Source organism: Macrosteles quadrilineatus, unplaced genomic scaffold, assembly GCF_028750875.1.
Source record: "Macrosteles quadrilineatus isolate MER2022 unplaced genomic scaffold, UCM_ALF_1.0 Scaffold_4__1_contigs__length_99947679, whole genome shotgun sequence".
Taxonomy (NCBI): Eukaryota; Metazoa; Arthropoda; class Insecta; order Hemiptera; family Cicadellidae; genus Macrosteles; species Macrosteles quadrilineatus.
Genome location: NW_026542597.1, coordinates 14,628,174 through 14,644,994, shown reverse-complemented (window position 1 = coordinate 14,644,994; position 16,821 = coordinate 14,628,174). Strand labels below are relative to the sequence as shown.

The 16,821-nt window shown below is 35.0% G+C and overlaps 2 protein-coding genes across 4 annotated transcripts in view; both read left to right on the top strand.

Moving 5' to 3' along the window:
* The first annotated feature begins 3,699 nt into the window (after positions 1–3,699).
* Positions 3,700–8,380, top strand: LOC128993426 (U6 snRNA-associated Sm-like protein LSm6). The gene is made up of 3 exons (XM_054417315.1): positions 3,700–3,786; positions 5,399–5,505; positions 8,152–8,380. The coding sequence occupies exons 2-3, from the start codon at positions 5,415–5,417 to the stop codon at positions 8,301–8,303; spliced, it is 243 nt and encodes an 80-aa protein (XP_054273290.1). The 5' UTR covers positions 3,700–3,786; positions 5,399–5,414; the 3' UTR covers positions 8,304–8,380.
* Positions 8,381–11,267: 2,887 nt separating this feature from the next.
* The window catches only part of LOC128991700 (putative sodium-dependent multivitamin transporter), a 41,528-nt gene continuing 35,974 nt past the window's right edge, over positions 11,268–16,821 (top strand). For all 3 annotated transcript variants that reach the window (XM_054414803.1, XM_054414800.1, XM_054414799.1), the window contains exon 1: positions 11,268–11,734. The gene's annotated coding sequence lies outside the window, so the exon portion shown is untranslated. The remainder of the gene's footprint in view (positions 11,735–16,821) is intronic.

The following is a 16,821-nucleotide window of genomic DNA, read 5'->3' as shown; positions in this document are numbered from 1 at the left end:
ATAAAAAAAATGGTAAAGGAAGGGAGGGAAACAGGTCCACGACGTAGGAAGTGGTGAAGGAAGTAGTCAAGGCGAGCAGTCCGATGTGTGGGAACCCGTTGTGACAGTTAGATTAATGGATCCGCAATAAAAAAAAATGCTAAAGGAAGGGAGGGAAACAGGTCCACGACGTAGGAAGTGGTGATGGAAGTAGTCAAGGTGAGCAGTCCGTTGTGTGGGGACCCTTTGTGACAGTTAGGTTAATGTACCTGCAATACTAAAATGCCATAGGAAGGTAGGGAAAAATGTTTACGACGTAGGAAGTGGTGATGGAAGTAGTTGAGGCGAGCAGTCCGGAGTGTGGGGACCCTTTGTGACAGTTAGGTTAATGTACCTGCAATACTAAAATGCCATAGGAAGGGAGGGAAACATGTTTACGACGTAGGAAGTGGTGATGGAAGTAGTTGAGGCGAGCAGTCCGGAGTGTGGGGACCCTTTGTGACAGTTAGGTTAATGTACCTGCAATACTAAAATGCCATAGGAAGGGAGGGAAACATGTTTACGACGTAGGAAGTGGTGATGGAAGTAGTTGAGGCGAGCAGTCCGGAGAGTGGGGACCCTTTGTGACAGTTAGGTTAATGTACCCGCAATACTAAAATGCCATAGGAAGGGAGGGAAACATGTTTACGACGTAGGAAGTGGTGATGGAAGTAGTTGAGGCGAGCAGTCCGGAGTGTGGGGACCCTTTGTGACAGTTAGGTTAATGTACCTGCATTACTAAAATGCCATAGGAAGGGTGGGAAACATGTTTACAACGTAGGAAGTGGTGATGGAAGTAGTTGAGGTCAGCAGTCCGGAGTGTGGGGACCCTTTGTGACAGTTAGGTTAATGTACCTGCAATACTAAAATGCCATAAGAAGGGAGGGAAACATGTTTACGACGTAGGAAGTGGTGGTGGAAGTAGTTGAGGCGATCAGTCCGGAGTGTGGGAACCCTTCATTAGTTAGATAAACATATATTGGATTTTTAGATGATATAATTACGATATCGTTTTGAATCATCATTGTAAGCCATACGATATTTTTTAGGAGATTCCTTACATCGTGCTTTGGTAATTAGGTTAAGTTAGATTAGTTCAGTTTGGCTTAGTTTTGTTTATGATAGGCCTCATAACAAATATGGAAGTAGGCTTCATTTAATCAAAAGACATGTTGTACAGGAACGATGGATTTACCTCCTATCGATAATTGTTGGAATTCCATTACGTATATTACCAATGACTTTGGTTAATTAATGGATGAGAAGTTAGGATTGTTGTTGACTAAGATTTGGTTGATTTGCCCATACAAATAACATTGTGTTCACCAGTGACACCGGTAAGTAGGCTAGGTGTGGGTGGACTATTTAATTACTGCGCTCATGTTCACTCATCCCGTTACGCGCAGAATAAGCGTAATACTAGTATTTATTGAATTCAATATTAAATCATTTGAGTTTGGCTTTCTACACATATTACAATGGAAAAAGTGAGAAACCCTGGGCAATTTGATACATTTCACCAAATAAGAAAACTGAATTGAGAAACCAAAGCTTTCATATTCTTAAAAAATAAATACCATTAGCTGCCTCCAAACAAATTGGCTGTATCAACCCTACTTGCGACGTTGCCACTTCGATGGCCGCGGCCTGGAGTTAAAGGTGGCCGTGGTTACATCATTGATAATGTACGTCGATACGAATTTTTGTAAATAAGAAGAGATTTAGCCTAAGTTATTATTTGGACAATGTAAAAGGACAATTAGTGAACTTTGGAACTTGGGTTTTGAGATAAGTCTCCTCCCCTGCTAGAGCGAGACGATGTGCCAGTTCGAGCCGAGATCCAGGTATGACTAGACGGGTTAATCTGTCCCGTTCCGATCTATTAGTTCGTTAAAGTAAGTTAGTAAAGTCAAAGTATTTAAACATATTATGTTTAAAACAGTAATCGACTTGCTTAAGAATGGGATGAAAGTACAAAACAATACGTCTAATAACACTTGATAATATGTATTTACACTTATATTGTTGACTCACATTACGGTGAATACATATAAAATATTGTAAGTGGCGATCGATTTTAATTTGATACTCCAATCATCATCAGACCCATAAACGAATGATCATAATCTATATTAATGCATTTATTGTCTTGTGGTCACGGCCGCCTTTAACTCCATGCCGCGGCCTTCGAAATGGCAACTCGCAAGTGGGGTTGTAATAGCCCAGTCAACAAAGATAAATGAGTGGGAAAAAATCGTGTAGTCCCGGATTTTTGCACAATTAATTGTAGGTAAGACCCTCCTGAACAACATACTAAAAGTCCTGACCAGTGGGGTGTGAGTGAGCTATGGGGGAGGGGGTTGTAAATGCTCATTTTTTAGTTTTCTGTAAATATCTAGGAAAACGGCGCTATCTAGAGGAAAAGTGTAAATGTACAAAATAAAGAGCATTAAATTTTCAACAAAAAGTATTTTGTACCTACAATCAATACCTACTTAACGAGATACAGGGTATAAAAAAAAACTTTCAGAAAAACTATAGTTTTATTGTGGTAAAGTGATGATTTTATATTACATCAAGGGATTTAAACTGATAATAAATGTAGTAAATACTCGTATATTCAATACAGTTGTAGTAAAAAGTGATGAAAGAGGAAGGCTGGAAGATGATGAGAGACCATTTGGTGGTAACCATTGTTGAAGTCAATTTAACGGCTGGGAGTGCGTAGATCTCGTTCAGGTCAAGCAGAGTAATATGTTGAAGTGCATTCATTGAACCATCCCATGTCTTTAGATCTAGGGCACCTGTATGGCCTACTTCAGTGGCAGATGATGCATTATGGACTTTCTTGTCCTCCCGAGGCTTCGTTGTTTAGAGCTGAAGCAGGGGTAGCATACCACCCATGCTGTGGAAAGTATTGAATCCACCGATGGTTTACGTATTAAAATTGGCATTGTCGAAGACGTATTGACAAAATATTTCCTGTGGAGCAGGTTTTTTAGGGTGGTAGACGAGTGATAGCTCTAGCTGTTGAGCTGATAATAGGTTCCACTCCCACTGAACCACAAACTCGCGAGCAGTTGAACAAGGTTTTTACACCAAAACTTTCTGTGTACATAGAGAGCAACACATGTGCAGGAGAGAAGACATAAAAGATCGTGGGCGAATCGCAGCGATCAGAGCAGTTATGCCAATCAACTTCTTTTCTACTTTGGTCTGATCTTTTATTAATACTGTTCAATGAATTTCAATGTATTTTTTGAGCATTCCATAAAGGCCCGAAGTGATTCAAGTACCATTCCTTCTGCACTACTACTGAATTGGTCAGCAGTTGGGAAAACGCAATTTTCATATGACATTGTCTCAATATCTTCCAATATTATTTTGCATGCACTTACGACACTCCTTTTCCGTTGTGATTCTGTATGGTGCTGCTATGAGCATCATACGTATTTTTTGTATGATGTCGATCCAGAAGTTATTTTGAAGGATGAGGCTCCATAAACAATGACGCTTTCAGTACTTAAGCTTAAATTTCTACAACTACATGACATACAACGTTGCCTCGAACACATCATAAGGAACAAATAAAAAATGTATCAACAGTACCGATACCGAGTGGCGATTGGCGAGTACCGGCAAAACCGGCATTATAGTATTGTTATTTTGTGTCTTTGTGTGTTTTTTTACAGCGAACTATTGTAATTGAAATCGAATCGTTCGCGAAGTGAAGTGAGGTTAATTTTGACTTCAAACATTTATTAAAAGGTAAGTTAGAATTGGGTACAGTTTCTTAACTGGGCTAACTTATGCTTGTATTGATTGAAAATATTAATTAATAATCGATATTTTTAATATATCTATTATAAAATAAAACAATCATAACCTAACCTAACCAACCAAACTTGCTGATGGTTAAAAAATTGCATGAAGGTTTACTAATCGAATCCATAGACCTAGTTTCAATCGATATTAGCATAGCCCAGTTAAAAAACTGTAGGCCTACCCAAAGTCGGCACTTGTCATTCTTAAAACGTTTTTATGTTTATCAAACAAAAATGTAAAAGGTAACTTAGGCCTAACATAAGTTTAGGTAGTGGTAGGTAACTCTTAAGTTAGGCCTCCTATACTGTAAGTAAAGCGGCTTAATTTTGAACTCAAATAGGCCTACTGAAGTCTTTATCATTATTTTTACAAAGATGATAGGCCTAGCCTTAAAAAACTGTTGACTATTAATACTTAACTAACTTGAACATTCCATCCCCATATTAAATTTGTAAGTTTTTTTTATCAAAATCGTCGTAGTTGATGTGAGCCTCCTGTCGACAGATTGCTTTGATCTAAATCACTAATTTCTGTCGAATACACAATCTTTATTACCAATTCAAACTAGCCTAATGGAATGACTTATTGTGAGCTATAGCAACTGTTATGACCCATCAACTTTGCCAGCAACAAAAAATAAGGTAACTTAGAAAATAGAGTTTTAGTCACTTGCACATTCTGTGACTGACTCACACTACTACGTCCTTAAAAAAAAAAAAATATTGGCTACAGCTGGTCCATATAGATGGGACGTCCTTAATTCAGTATCCAATACTTAGTCAATGCTTAGGCCTAAACTGAAACACACTAAATCGTATATTGTTCTACAAACCATGTATAAATACACTATTAGAAACATTAAGTTAGGTATGAACATATTTAGCAATCCTTAGTAGGCCTATCCCATGAAATGAAATAAGTTATCATCACTACTATACCGTCTGTTAACCTACATCAACTCATCATGGAGTGTAAATGCCATAACTTATTAAATGATTATTTATCAAACTGTTCTTTGAAGCCATCCATATAAGTTTCAATATATCATTTCATTATTATTTTACAACGTAAATTTAAGAATGAACGTTGCTGTTTGTTAAGTATACACTTAACTTATAGTCTTAGCTGAGTGTGGTGAGTTGGTAAGGCAAGTCAGTAGCGTGACAATTCAATTTTTATTTATGTCCATACAGTATCCTTAAGTGCTGAATCAAAAAACAACCAGTTTTTTATAGAAACAATCTTAGTCAAGTGTCTGAAAAACAAAATCAAAGTTTTAAGTTACGATCCAATGCACAATGGAATCATTCCAATACTTACTGTAACGTTTTGGATAGGCCAGAAGATGCTTTATTAGAGGTTAGAAGATTACGAGAAGAAAATTCATTAAATCAGTAGGCCTAGGCTACCTTAAGTTAAATACAAAGGATTTTACAATGGCAGATTTCAAAACATCAACGGAAATCTGGATTGAAATAACGTTGGAAAACAAGACAAGTAACAATGTAGTTGGTCCCTCTTCAATGTTTGTTTTAATGAAACTGACCTTTTTCAGATAAATTTGATTCAACATGAGCCGTAAAGAAGTTTTTTCTCAATTCATTCAGCAGATCCATGGAAGACCAGTTGTAGTGAAACTTAACAGTGGTGTTGATTATCGAGGTAAATAGGCGTTCTTAAGTTACCTAGTGCATTAATTATTTATTTTATTTATATTATATTGCATCATAGTTTATTGATATTTTCATTGTTAAACATATGATTTTATATTTTATGCATAGAATTGTTGACTATTGATAGAACTAAACATTCTGTCACTGAGTTAAATTTTTGCTAGTTTTTAAATAAAATCTGTAGTAGTAAAATATAGTCCCCCTACAGATACTAATATAGAATAGGCTAGAAAGTATGGCTGATTTGTGTGGTGATGCACATTTGCAGTCGTGGAGTGACTTAGATGAATAGGCTGGCTAGTAAAGGGGATTGTGGTGTTGCCTGATTATTAATCGCTGCCTTGTATTAGAGAAGTCCATGATGGAACAAATGTCAAAAGAGTCTTCAGAATTTTAAATTTGATAAGGAGGTTTTGCTGGATATAACTTGGTATGCTGTTTTTAAAAATATTTTTCATCTATCAAACATCTTCAGTGCCTAAAAATATCTCTTTGAATGTTTGTTTGACAAATTTACAACTTTAAACTATCTCGATCTCTAAGTTTTAACTGTTTTACCAATACCCTAAACCTAGGTTTACTGGGCACGAAAGCGGGATTCGGTTCTCCTTTGGTCATACGTAATTTTAAATGGTAATTTTTCCCTAGAATCGCAGTGGATCTATGCTGAACATGCGGGAATTGCTCCTCCATGTTCCTCTGCTCCAAGAGCAGAGTAGTCCTCTGGCATAGCTAGTGGTTGATCCTCTGTTCATGTTTCGTGTAGTTTATTTAATAATGTCCCTAGGGTATTAACACTAATACCGAAACCCTACCCAGGCTGACGCTAACCAAAACCCCCGGTCTGTGAGACCCCATTTGAAAACAATAGACAATAGACAATAGACAAAGCTTTATTGTACATAACGCCTGATACAATAATTACAAAAGTAATTCCCAAGCTGGTACATGGTCAATTTATATCTAATTTATATCTAGGTTCCTTAATCTAATTATACCCTGACAAGAGTAAAAACTATTACAATTTATCTTTAAAAAAAGTCTGAATTTTGTAATACGCTTTTTGGCTCAAAGTCTCTTTCCGTTTATATGTAAAATTTGATTTTGATAAAGTTCTGTATGAATTAGGTAAATGATTGTAGATTTTTAATCCCATGTAAAGAGGCCCAGTTTCAAATTTTGTGTGTGAATGTTTGGGATATTGAAAAGTTTTGTTATTATTTCTCGCTTGATAGTTATGATTTATTTTATATTTTTCAAAAAAGAAAGGATTTGCATGAACATACTTTGCTATTTCAAATATATAAAGAGAAGGTAATGTTAAAATGGAATGTTTTTTGAAAAAAGGTTTACAGCTTTTTTTAGACTTCTGGTGAAAAATAGTTCTGAGAATTGACTTTTGGCAAGTGAACACTTTCTTGGCCTCTGCAGAGTTACCCCATAGAGTGACGCCATAAGCCAGCAAAGAATGAACATATGCATGATATACTGTCAAGCAGACTTCTAGCGGCGTGACCTTGGATAGTACACTTAGTGAATACCTTGTTGACCTTAATTTTTTTTTAGATGATGAATGTGATCAGACCAACTTAATTTTGAGTCTTAGAACAATAGACCCCGCTTAGAAAAACACAAAACAAACCCTGGGCCTGTGAGATCCCGCTTTAAAATACACTTACGCTGGGCTTCTGAGACGGTCATATTATGAACAGACGACCTGTCAAGGTCCCGGCACCCACGCAAAATTAACAAACAATATATCAAAAGGTAGGGGAGGAAAAGGGGGAAAGGTATTGGGGGAATGGAATTCCCCAAGTAAACATTGTTGCCAACAAGCGATTGTGAAAATTCCTGTAGGCCTGTTAGGTCGGGTTTTCGGTAAAAGTGTTAAGTAAATTATGTGCACCACGGACCACAAGGGTGTGTTCCAAAGAGACAGTGGCGGATCCGGAGGGGGGGCGAAGAGGGCGACTGTCCCCTCTCGGGCACACATATATATATATATATATTTTATATACATGCAGTTACTGCATGTAATACAGTAGTAGTGCATACACATTGCGTAAGATAATTTGTCACGCTAACTTATCTTAATGGTATAAAACTGCTATTTTGGAGACTTAGTTTATACCAATTTTTCCCTAACCCCCCAAACCCCCCCCCCCTTGTGACTGTTCTATATCCGCCACTGCAAAGAGAAACAACTTTCTGAGTTTGTTCGAGGTTTTATTATATAGTTATGCAATTTAAAACATTTAGAATACAAAATGTTGTGCAGAAAGATGTCTGAATCCAAGTTTGTCATGTATAAAAACATTCCCTAATTTTTATGTGTTTTAAATATGTCACTTCTCAGTTTCAGTCCTCCACAAAATGTAGTAGTCAACTCCTGCTACTCCTACATTTCTAATTGTAAGAAGAAAGTCTATATCTAAATACTTATTGATCTCACCACATCTCTGCCAGTATACAAATGAGGGACTGTCTCGCTCTCCGAGATAAAGTCTGTGTCTAGGAAATCTTAACGTCACTGATTAATCCCAATGAGTCACTTACACAGAGCCAACTTCATGTTCCACTACCGTGTCTAGGAAAACCTAGTTTGAAATATTTCAACGATGATTTTTCTTTGCAGGCGTATTGGCTTGCATCGACGGATACATGAACATTGCATTGGATCAGACGGAGGAGTATGTCAATGGCCAACTCAAAAACAAATACGGAGATGCCTTCATCAGAGGAAATAATGTCCTGTATATCAGCACGCAGAAAAGAAGAGGAGCTTAATGTCTTAACATTTTACTTTAAGAATTTCATTTTGTTACCTACAATTTATTTCCGCTAATTAAAGAATAAGATTTTTATATTTTGTTAAATTTCCTTTGTGTTGAACAGTTCTGTTATGCTTGGATTAGAATGATTTTGTTTACAATGATGCACTTTTATCATCTAATATTTAACATTTTATGTTTTCTTGAATAATTAATTTTCTTAAAAGATCAGTGATTTATTTAATTTCTATGGAATCAAATCCATTATTGTTAAATAACAAAACAGGAGTCGGTCTGTAGCTATCTTTATGTAAAACTTTAGCACAATTAGTTCAATAATTGTTTGCATACCAATGCAAGGATTGGTCTGGCCATGGATCTCATAAAGGGTCATTGCTAGGTCCGTCATTCTTCCTGTCTCTTCTAAATGTTTTTTTCCAACACCATATTACAGGAGTGTACACAGATGAGGTAGTGTCTTGTGCAGATAATACTCTGTTGGGAGAAACAAAATATTAGTAAGTGGAAATATCATATGACAGATGATTAAAGTTGACATCCCATTCTCTTGTTAAAGCAAATTAATACAAACCCTTTAAGAAGCAAAATGCTTCTGGAGAATAGTCAGACTGGAATTTTGCCGCCTAAATGAGCTTCGCGTGACCGCCGCTACGATCACTCACATGGCAGCCTCGCTACTCTATCTCTCTCTTTCTTTCTTATTGCTTATTTTGTAGTACGAAAATTGATTGGGAGAGGTCTGCACATGTGTGATTCGCTATAAGAGCGTGGTAAGCAATTTTGGTTATAGCAGAGTCTTTAAAGTTGTTACTCTTCTAAGGGTGTAAATTTGGTGTAGATAATCCATGCGTAATTAAATATATGGCAGTTCTATTTTCGATTGTCATCTATTTGGACTCCTAGAAATGTAGTATGGTCTGATTTGTTTAGGTTTTATTTATCTTTTGGAGCTTTGTTTTTTTGCAGAAGATTAAATCAAAATGTTTTTTTATTGTTGATTTTTATGTCCATTGAGTTGCAAAATTCTTCCATGTATTTTAAAATATATTACCCCTGCGAAAACAATACAAACAAGCCTTGGACGTCCCTCGCTCCAGAAGGAATGTGTGAAGATATGTTTACATTTTTCCCCTCACAGATTTAATGCTAGTTCTAGGGCTCTCATACATGATATATCCAATCCAAGAAAATCAATACAGTAGTATTTACAAAAAATCTTAAAACTAATTATTTTTATTTTCAATTTTTTAGGTATAAAGAGCTCTTATATAACTATTCAACTACATTGATACAAAATTTCAAGAAAATCTGTTGAAATTAAAATCCTATCAATCAAAAATGCTGGTTCGATCCAGAGAAAAGTTAGTTGCCTGTTGCCACCGAAAGGGGGGACAAATACGAAACTATCATTTTTCGCGGAGGCTACTGCGCTACTAACCTTTTACAAAACTTGTCTCGGCAGCAGGTGATTCACGGACGTGTCGATTTAGTAGTCGTGTGTTTACAATTTTTTCAGGAAGGCGCGCATAGTGACCCCGAGCTACCCTCCTGTCCTTAACTCCTTACCCCTAAAACGCAGGGTGATGAAGACTCTTAAAAGAAGGTCCAATCTTGAGGGTTTAGTACTCGTGTCATCGGCACAAATCATACAATACAATCCAATCCTTTCTGAAGGGTTTCAAGAAAAATCGTCATAGGCCCACTATATGTGATAAAAAGAAGGGGTCAAGGTTGCTTCCTTGAAGTAATTCTTTTGGGTTAAATTTTGAAGCTTTGATTTGGTTTTTAAGTTAGATGTTGTTTTTAATGTAGCTTATTATTTTATTTAGTTTTTTTTAATTATGTTAAAATGTTGCAACCCTACTCAATGACCATGGTCAACTGAGCTAAAATGACTGTACAACTCATAGATATGAATGAATACTCTACAATATCTTTAGCAGCAGTGCATTAGCGGTATAATCTATGCAGATGCTCAGTGCTCAGTGCCAGTGCCCAAGTCAAGTCTGTCTCAGCACACTCAGCCTCAGCTCAGTACTCTCAGTCACTCAATCTCAGTCCGTTGAAGAAAGTTCTATCACAATGGTTCAATGCTCTGTCATTCGGTTCTTCCTTCAGTCCTTGGCCTATGGAACCAGGCTGTGGGGCCATGCCACTGGTACTCAGAGAATTCTTTTAATTCAAAAGAGAGCTGTTAGAGTAATTTCAAATGCTGGGTACCTTGACCATTGCAGACCTTTGTTTGTTGAAAATGAAATTTTGACCATTGTGAATGAGTACATTTTTCAGTGTCTGGTGGCAATAAAAGCCAGACAGGACTCTCTTCATGTAAATAGCGATGTACATAGTTATGATACTAGAAATAAGTTTGATATCTTTGTACCTAGAAATAGGCTTCAAAAATCATTGTGTTCTTTTCCTGTTTCAGGCATTAAACTTTTCAACAAATTGCCCCAAAGTACAAGAAATTTACACACAAAAAAATTCTCCACTTTTGTAAAAAATTGGCTCACTCTAAATCCTTTTTACCACATATCCGAATTTTTCAACTGTGACAAAAGCAATCTGGTGGTAACCATTTGAGTCATTTTCAGGTACACCTGCATGGTTTGTGCATGTTTTCTTGTTTTGTTTTTTGACTAGAGCTTATTTATTTGAATTGTTTGTTGATGAATTTGATTTTGCATGTTTTGTTTATTTAAATGACGAGCCTATTGTACTTGTTGTATTTAATGGCAATAAAGACTTTGACTTTGACTTTGAGTCAGTTCAGTCACTCAGTTCAGTTCCCACCCTCACTCAGTCACAGGGGTTACATTATGTGACTATCGTGAGAAATTCTAGTGTTGATGTTGTTGGCTTAAATTGCTTTGCTTTGCTTTTGCTGTTTGTGTGTTTGTTGGGTTTGGAAACGGAACAGAACATAATAATAGAGAATAATATCAGAAAGATGGCAAGAAGTTAAAGGTTAAAATTGTTTTGTGTAGTTATAGATTAATGTAATATCTCCTAAACTTAATAGTTAGCCTCGATAAAATCAGTTATCTCACAAGTACAACTTGGAAAGCTGAAAGTGAAATACAACTAACCTTAACTAAACAAACATTGAAGTTATTACTTGGTGAATAGTCAATCTATAGGACTACAAATCAGATTAACTTTATAGAAGTAGGCCTAATCAAACTTTAAGAAGATTACCTTGCTCAGCTTGACATGATTTATGAAGGATAACTTACAACTTGGACATTTATATTTGTTGTCATGATAAAATAGGCATAGGCCCTAGGCCTAGGTCTAGGCCTAACTTAAGGCCAAATATTGGAAATCCCTTTAATGACAGCGTAGGCCTATAAAGTGAGATTTCAGATTGAAGGAAGTTAAGGTGTTAGAGAAACCAACTTGTGAAAAATTAAATCTTCTAAAAAGGTAAGTCGACAACCCAACACTGAATTTGAAGTTCAAATTTGGTTAGTTAGGTTAACCGGACCTAACTAACTGAATTAAATAATTGATAGGACTAAGTTATATCATATCGCATAATCAATAGTATGATAAGTTATTTTCATTCGGTTGTTTTTGGCCCCACTTAGGAAAGTACTCCCTATGCCTAATTTAACTTAGGCATGTTTCTTATTATCATATTATCTGTAATTTGTACCAGTATATTATTTATTATCTTATTATATTATCCGTTGGACCTTGGGAACTACGGGTTGTACAACAATACCATTTTTGCTTGTGAAAATACCTAATTAGATAGAAGTAGCCTACGGTAGTAATAAAAGTAGATTTACATCATCTAGGTCTCACCAGTTAAGTGAGGCAACCAAAATTTACTTGCACAGCTGCACACCCGTTACCGCTTGTCCCTTGTGACTTTTTTTAGCAAAACTTTCGTGAACGCCTTATTTTAAAAGTACCTACGGTAACATCAAATAATATTATGACTAGCCGCCAATACTTTCCCGTGTCTCGCAACGGGAAGAAAACACTAAAGAGAGTAGCCTAACTTAAGTTTAATCATTTTCTAAAGATCTTCTGTAGGCAATAAAAATGTAAGTTAATCAGACCTAGGCCCCTAACTCATAAATAAATGCCCACAATTTGGATAAAGTACCAACAGAACTACGTGGCTTATATAAATTTAAGTTAAGCAATAATATTAGCCTATTAAAAGTAAACTTATTAAAAATAACATGTAGAGACTTCACAAGCTGTCAGGGCCCTAGAAGTGTAGCCTATTCAAATAAAAAAATTACTAAAAAATCCATTAAGCTAATTGTGATACATTGGCTCTATTCATGGACAAATAATTTATAAATAAAAACAACTTTTTATAATGCCACGTTTTTTAACGAACTAAAAAAAGTATAAAATTATTTATAAAAGTGTGGAGGGAATAAAAAAAATTCGGGGTTCATGCAATAGCTAATTTACGACAACTGAAATCTTCACCAATTGAAATATTATCTATAGCCTAGATCTATACTACATAGATGTGAAAAATTCTCTCCACATATTTATAAATTATTTTCTACTTTTTAATTTGTTTAACCCTAGCAGTGGCCAACGATCGTAATACGCTCGTTTGCAGTGACGCCCATCGATGTATAATAACTCTCGATGGTGACGCCTAGAATGGCCACCAGCGTAATACAATAGTATGGGCCAAATTTTTTTAACGGCCAAAAACTGCTTATAATCAACTCTGATGTGAACAATATATACCATTCAAAAGATCACATTCTGAACTTTCATTTTATTATATAAACAAACCCTGTAGCAGGTATATAACAATGTTACTACTATTAGAAATGAAATGAATTTTTGGCGCGGCACGACTTTTGCAGCTGACTTGAGGTTGTATTTTTCTTGCGGTTGTATTTTGCGGTTTTCCGTTTATTATATTTATTACATTATGACCCTAACACTTAAAAACAAAAGTTGTTACCCAACGTGTTATACATTTTTTATGTATGTAATTGAATACACTACACAAGATGATTATGTTGGTTTGAAGTAAAAACATTGGTACAAAAGTTTTTTGCTAATACTTAGAATTTTCTTTTTACGAAATCGCTAAATTATAAAAACATTATTTTAAGTTATTCATAAATAAAAAATCACTTTACCATAAACTTTATGACTTTTTTGGATTCCTTACTTTATTAGCTTTACAAATATGCAAATATCAATATTAGTATAAATATACAACACAAACTAACACTGTACGGTTTTCAATTTTTCCGGTTCTCCGTTTGTTATTATGTTACGTCTACACAACTTACAGAAGAAGAAATATTTTCGTAACATGTTATAGCCTATGTAGGAAATTAGATTGTCGACTAAATCTATATAGGCCTAATTAATTCCCATCAAAAAATCTGTAAAAAAAATTGTACCCAGACTGCTTTTGAAATTTCAAAAAGAAAATTCTAAATTTATTTATTCTTTTCACTTTACTGGGAAAAAACTTTCTAAATCATTATTAGCCTATATTACTAGCCTAGCCTATTTCTAGAATCTCCTGTTCTTTCCAAACAAAAGGAATATGAGGTTGTTGGCTAAGTTTACTCCTACGGTTGAATTTTTACGAATTTTCAATTCGTTTTCAATTCGGCTTCTCTGTTATCTCAGATATTATTTTTGGGGATGACAAACATACAAACACAATACTGTACATTTTTATAAACATTAAAGAGAGGCAGTTAGCTTAATAAGTTGGTTAATTGTGCACTTAAAAATAAAATCTTGTCCTATTGTTTGAATATCAAAAATTTTATTGAACTTCCTTTGATGTTTTCTCAAATATATTTGACTAACCTCAAACACAATTAATTGATGTGTTCTTAAATAAACATAACTGTTCCAAAATAAAATTGGAAAAGGTAGGCCTATAGATTTAGCATTTACTTTAGATATTGCATTGCAAGAAGACATCTTATTCATGTGAACCGTACCGTACCATTAACTTTGGATACTGCAAGTAGTCATCCCATTGACCCAAACCAGATGTACAATACCATTGACTTTAGATGCTAAAAGTAGACATTCCATTTACTTGAACCAAACGTCTCAGGCCTACCATTGACTATGGATACTGCAAGTAGACATGTGTACGTACCACGTGTACCATTGACTTAGATACTGCAAGGAGACATCTCATTTACATGAACTGTATTTAGCATTGACTCAATTGAATATTGGATTAATAAGGTTGCTCCGCTCAATATTGCAAGCAGACAGCTGCCTTTTACACCTAGTAATATTATTATATTTTAGTATGATATACTACCTACATTTCCTTTCATTACATATCTATTTGTATAAAATTTCAATAAAGCAACTTGAAATTCACTTTAATCTTAAGGGTCATCAACTAGCGCTTATTGTAAAATTAAACCCAGTAGGATTTAGAAGATACACTTTTTGATTGATATGATTTCATTGTACAAAAAATAACATACCATACCTTATTGGCTTTCATAAGTTGGTATGATTTGAACCAACAGTAAGGTAATTAACATATGTCATTATTTTCCAAGTTGTGCCCATGTTTATTATTAATTTAATAATAAACAACATATTCCTTACAACAAAATTTGAGTTGTTCAGTGAATTTTGAATTTTCTATCAAACCTAAAAACTTAATTTTACTTTTTCAAATTACAATGTTTGGATTCAATACAAAAGAGATATTTCAACAAAAGATTACTGATTTGGTCCATGTTTTATTTGCTAGTTATATGATTGGTATGGCACTGTTCTACGTCATTAAATGGATTCACCCACATATAAAGAAGCGTGCTGATGCTTATTATAAACAAAAATCTAACGTTAAGCCTAGCTCAAAATACTCCATCGTTTTCAACGAGAGGTGTAAAAATGAGAAAAACAGAGTGACTTTGAACAGTAAAATTGAAGATGAAATGGTTGGAGATGGAATTTGGAATGAGTTTGAACATTTGAAAACACTTCTGGGAATGGCAGATAATCCCCCAAGGGCTGTTTTTGATTCACTTAGCGAAATGAAAATTAATATGATGAGCGACTCTGAGTTTGAAAATGCACTGAATCTGGGAAACTTCCTTAGGAAACTGAGCAAAAGAAATTCTTCCTCTGAAGTGCAAACGAATATAACTATCAATCCAAAAATGAAAATAGACTATTCTTGTCCTGAATTGTTATCTTTTGATCTGATACCAGAAAGAGTCATCAAAGCGACAAATTCTTCAGACAGTTTCAAATCTGTAAGCTCAAAGAAGTCGGAAACCCTCAAATCGGAGCTTGAACAAATCATCAGCGAACTTGAGGGCAATGATGATTCACTCCAAAGCCAAATTGATGAGGACAAGATCATACAAAAACTGCAAAACTATTTAAAAAGCAGTCTTGCGAATAGCGATGTCTCCAGCTCTTTTGAACAATCTACAAATCAGGCTCAAGAAAGTAGGTTATTAGAAGTGGCTATAGCAGAGTTTGAAAAAGAACTGAAGCCAATTAAAGAACAGATACAGATTTTAAAAGAGTATTTCAGTGGTGAACTTGCATGTAAACAACCAAACTCAATTGGCCCGTTTAGCGATCTAACTTCATCCTTCACCGAAAGCGGAACATTGTTAGAAAGTGTATCAGGAACTACAACTAGTAGCACTGGCTCGCACAGTTTTTTCTCTTCTTATCATATTATTTCAGCCACTAGTTTTGGATCCGTGGATAAAAATTCGAAGTGTGACATTAAATTAGATAAAACTACTCCAACAACTTTTAGAAATTTACATAAAACTAAGCAATACCATAAACTATCCTCATTTAAAGGAACTTCAAATTTGAAAGAAATTCCCAAATCTCCTGAAAAACACAAGTCCAAGAAAAGATCTCCGATAGCAGAAATGTACGTTAAACTTTCTCAATGCAAATCTCAGACTTCATCCATGGTTAGAAATAAAAGAGAGAAAGTAACATCCAATGATGCTGGAGTTACATACCGCATTGATTTGAATGTTAACTTGACTGGAGCTAATACTTCAAAATGTCAAAAGTCAAAACCACTGAAGGAAAGAACAATACAACCATTGACTTCTGATCCAGATGAAATCCTGGGGAAACCATCCGATACACATATTTGTCTGCGACCAACAATCAAATAAATTAGGCGTGTCAAACCTATGCTTTACTTTTAAAACTTTTTGAAAATTCTGACTGTAGGCCTACCTATTGGTTTAAAATCATATTTTGTAGGGTTTGAAAGGGCTTCATATTGGTACATTGTAATTTTAAACTTTATGAATAAAGTAACATTGGTATTTCACATTTTAAAATGAGGTTATATATTATTTTTTTACTATTTTTACCTGTTACTTGGTCCTAAGTTCTATTAGTTTGAGATTTCTGTCAGAGGTTGACAAAATTTGATTACAACTCTAACTCATATTTTATCCTGGAAATTGAGACCACTCCTTTTATTCAGTGAGTTAGCAAAGTAGGCTACTGTACTAGCAAAAAGTACCCTT

Excerpts from the sequence above, each read along its gene's own strand:
- LOC128993426 (XM_054417315.1), top strand. The coding sequence starts at position 5,415 with ATGAGCCGTAAAGAAGTTTTTTCTCAATTCATTCAGCAGATCCATGGA. Across the intron at positions 5,506-8,151 it reads CAGTGGTGTTGATTATCGAG|GCGTATTGGCTTGCATCGAC; the intron begins GTAAATAGGCGT and ends TTTTCTTTGCAG.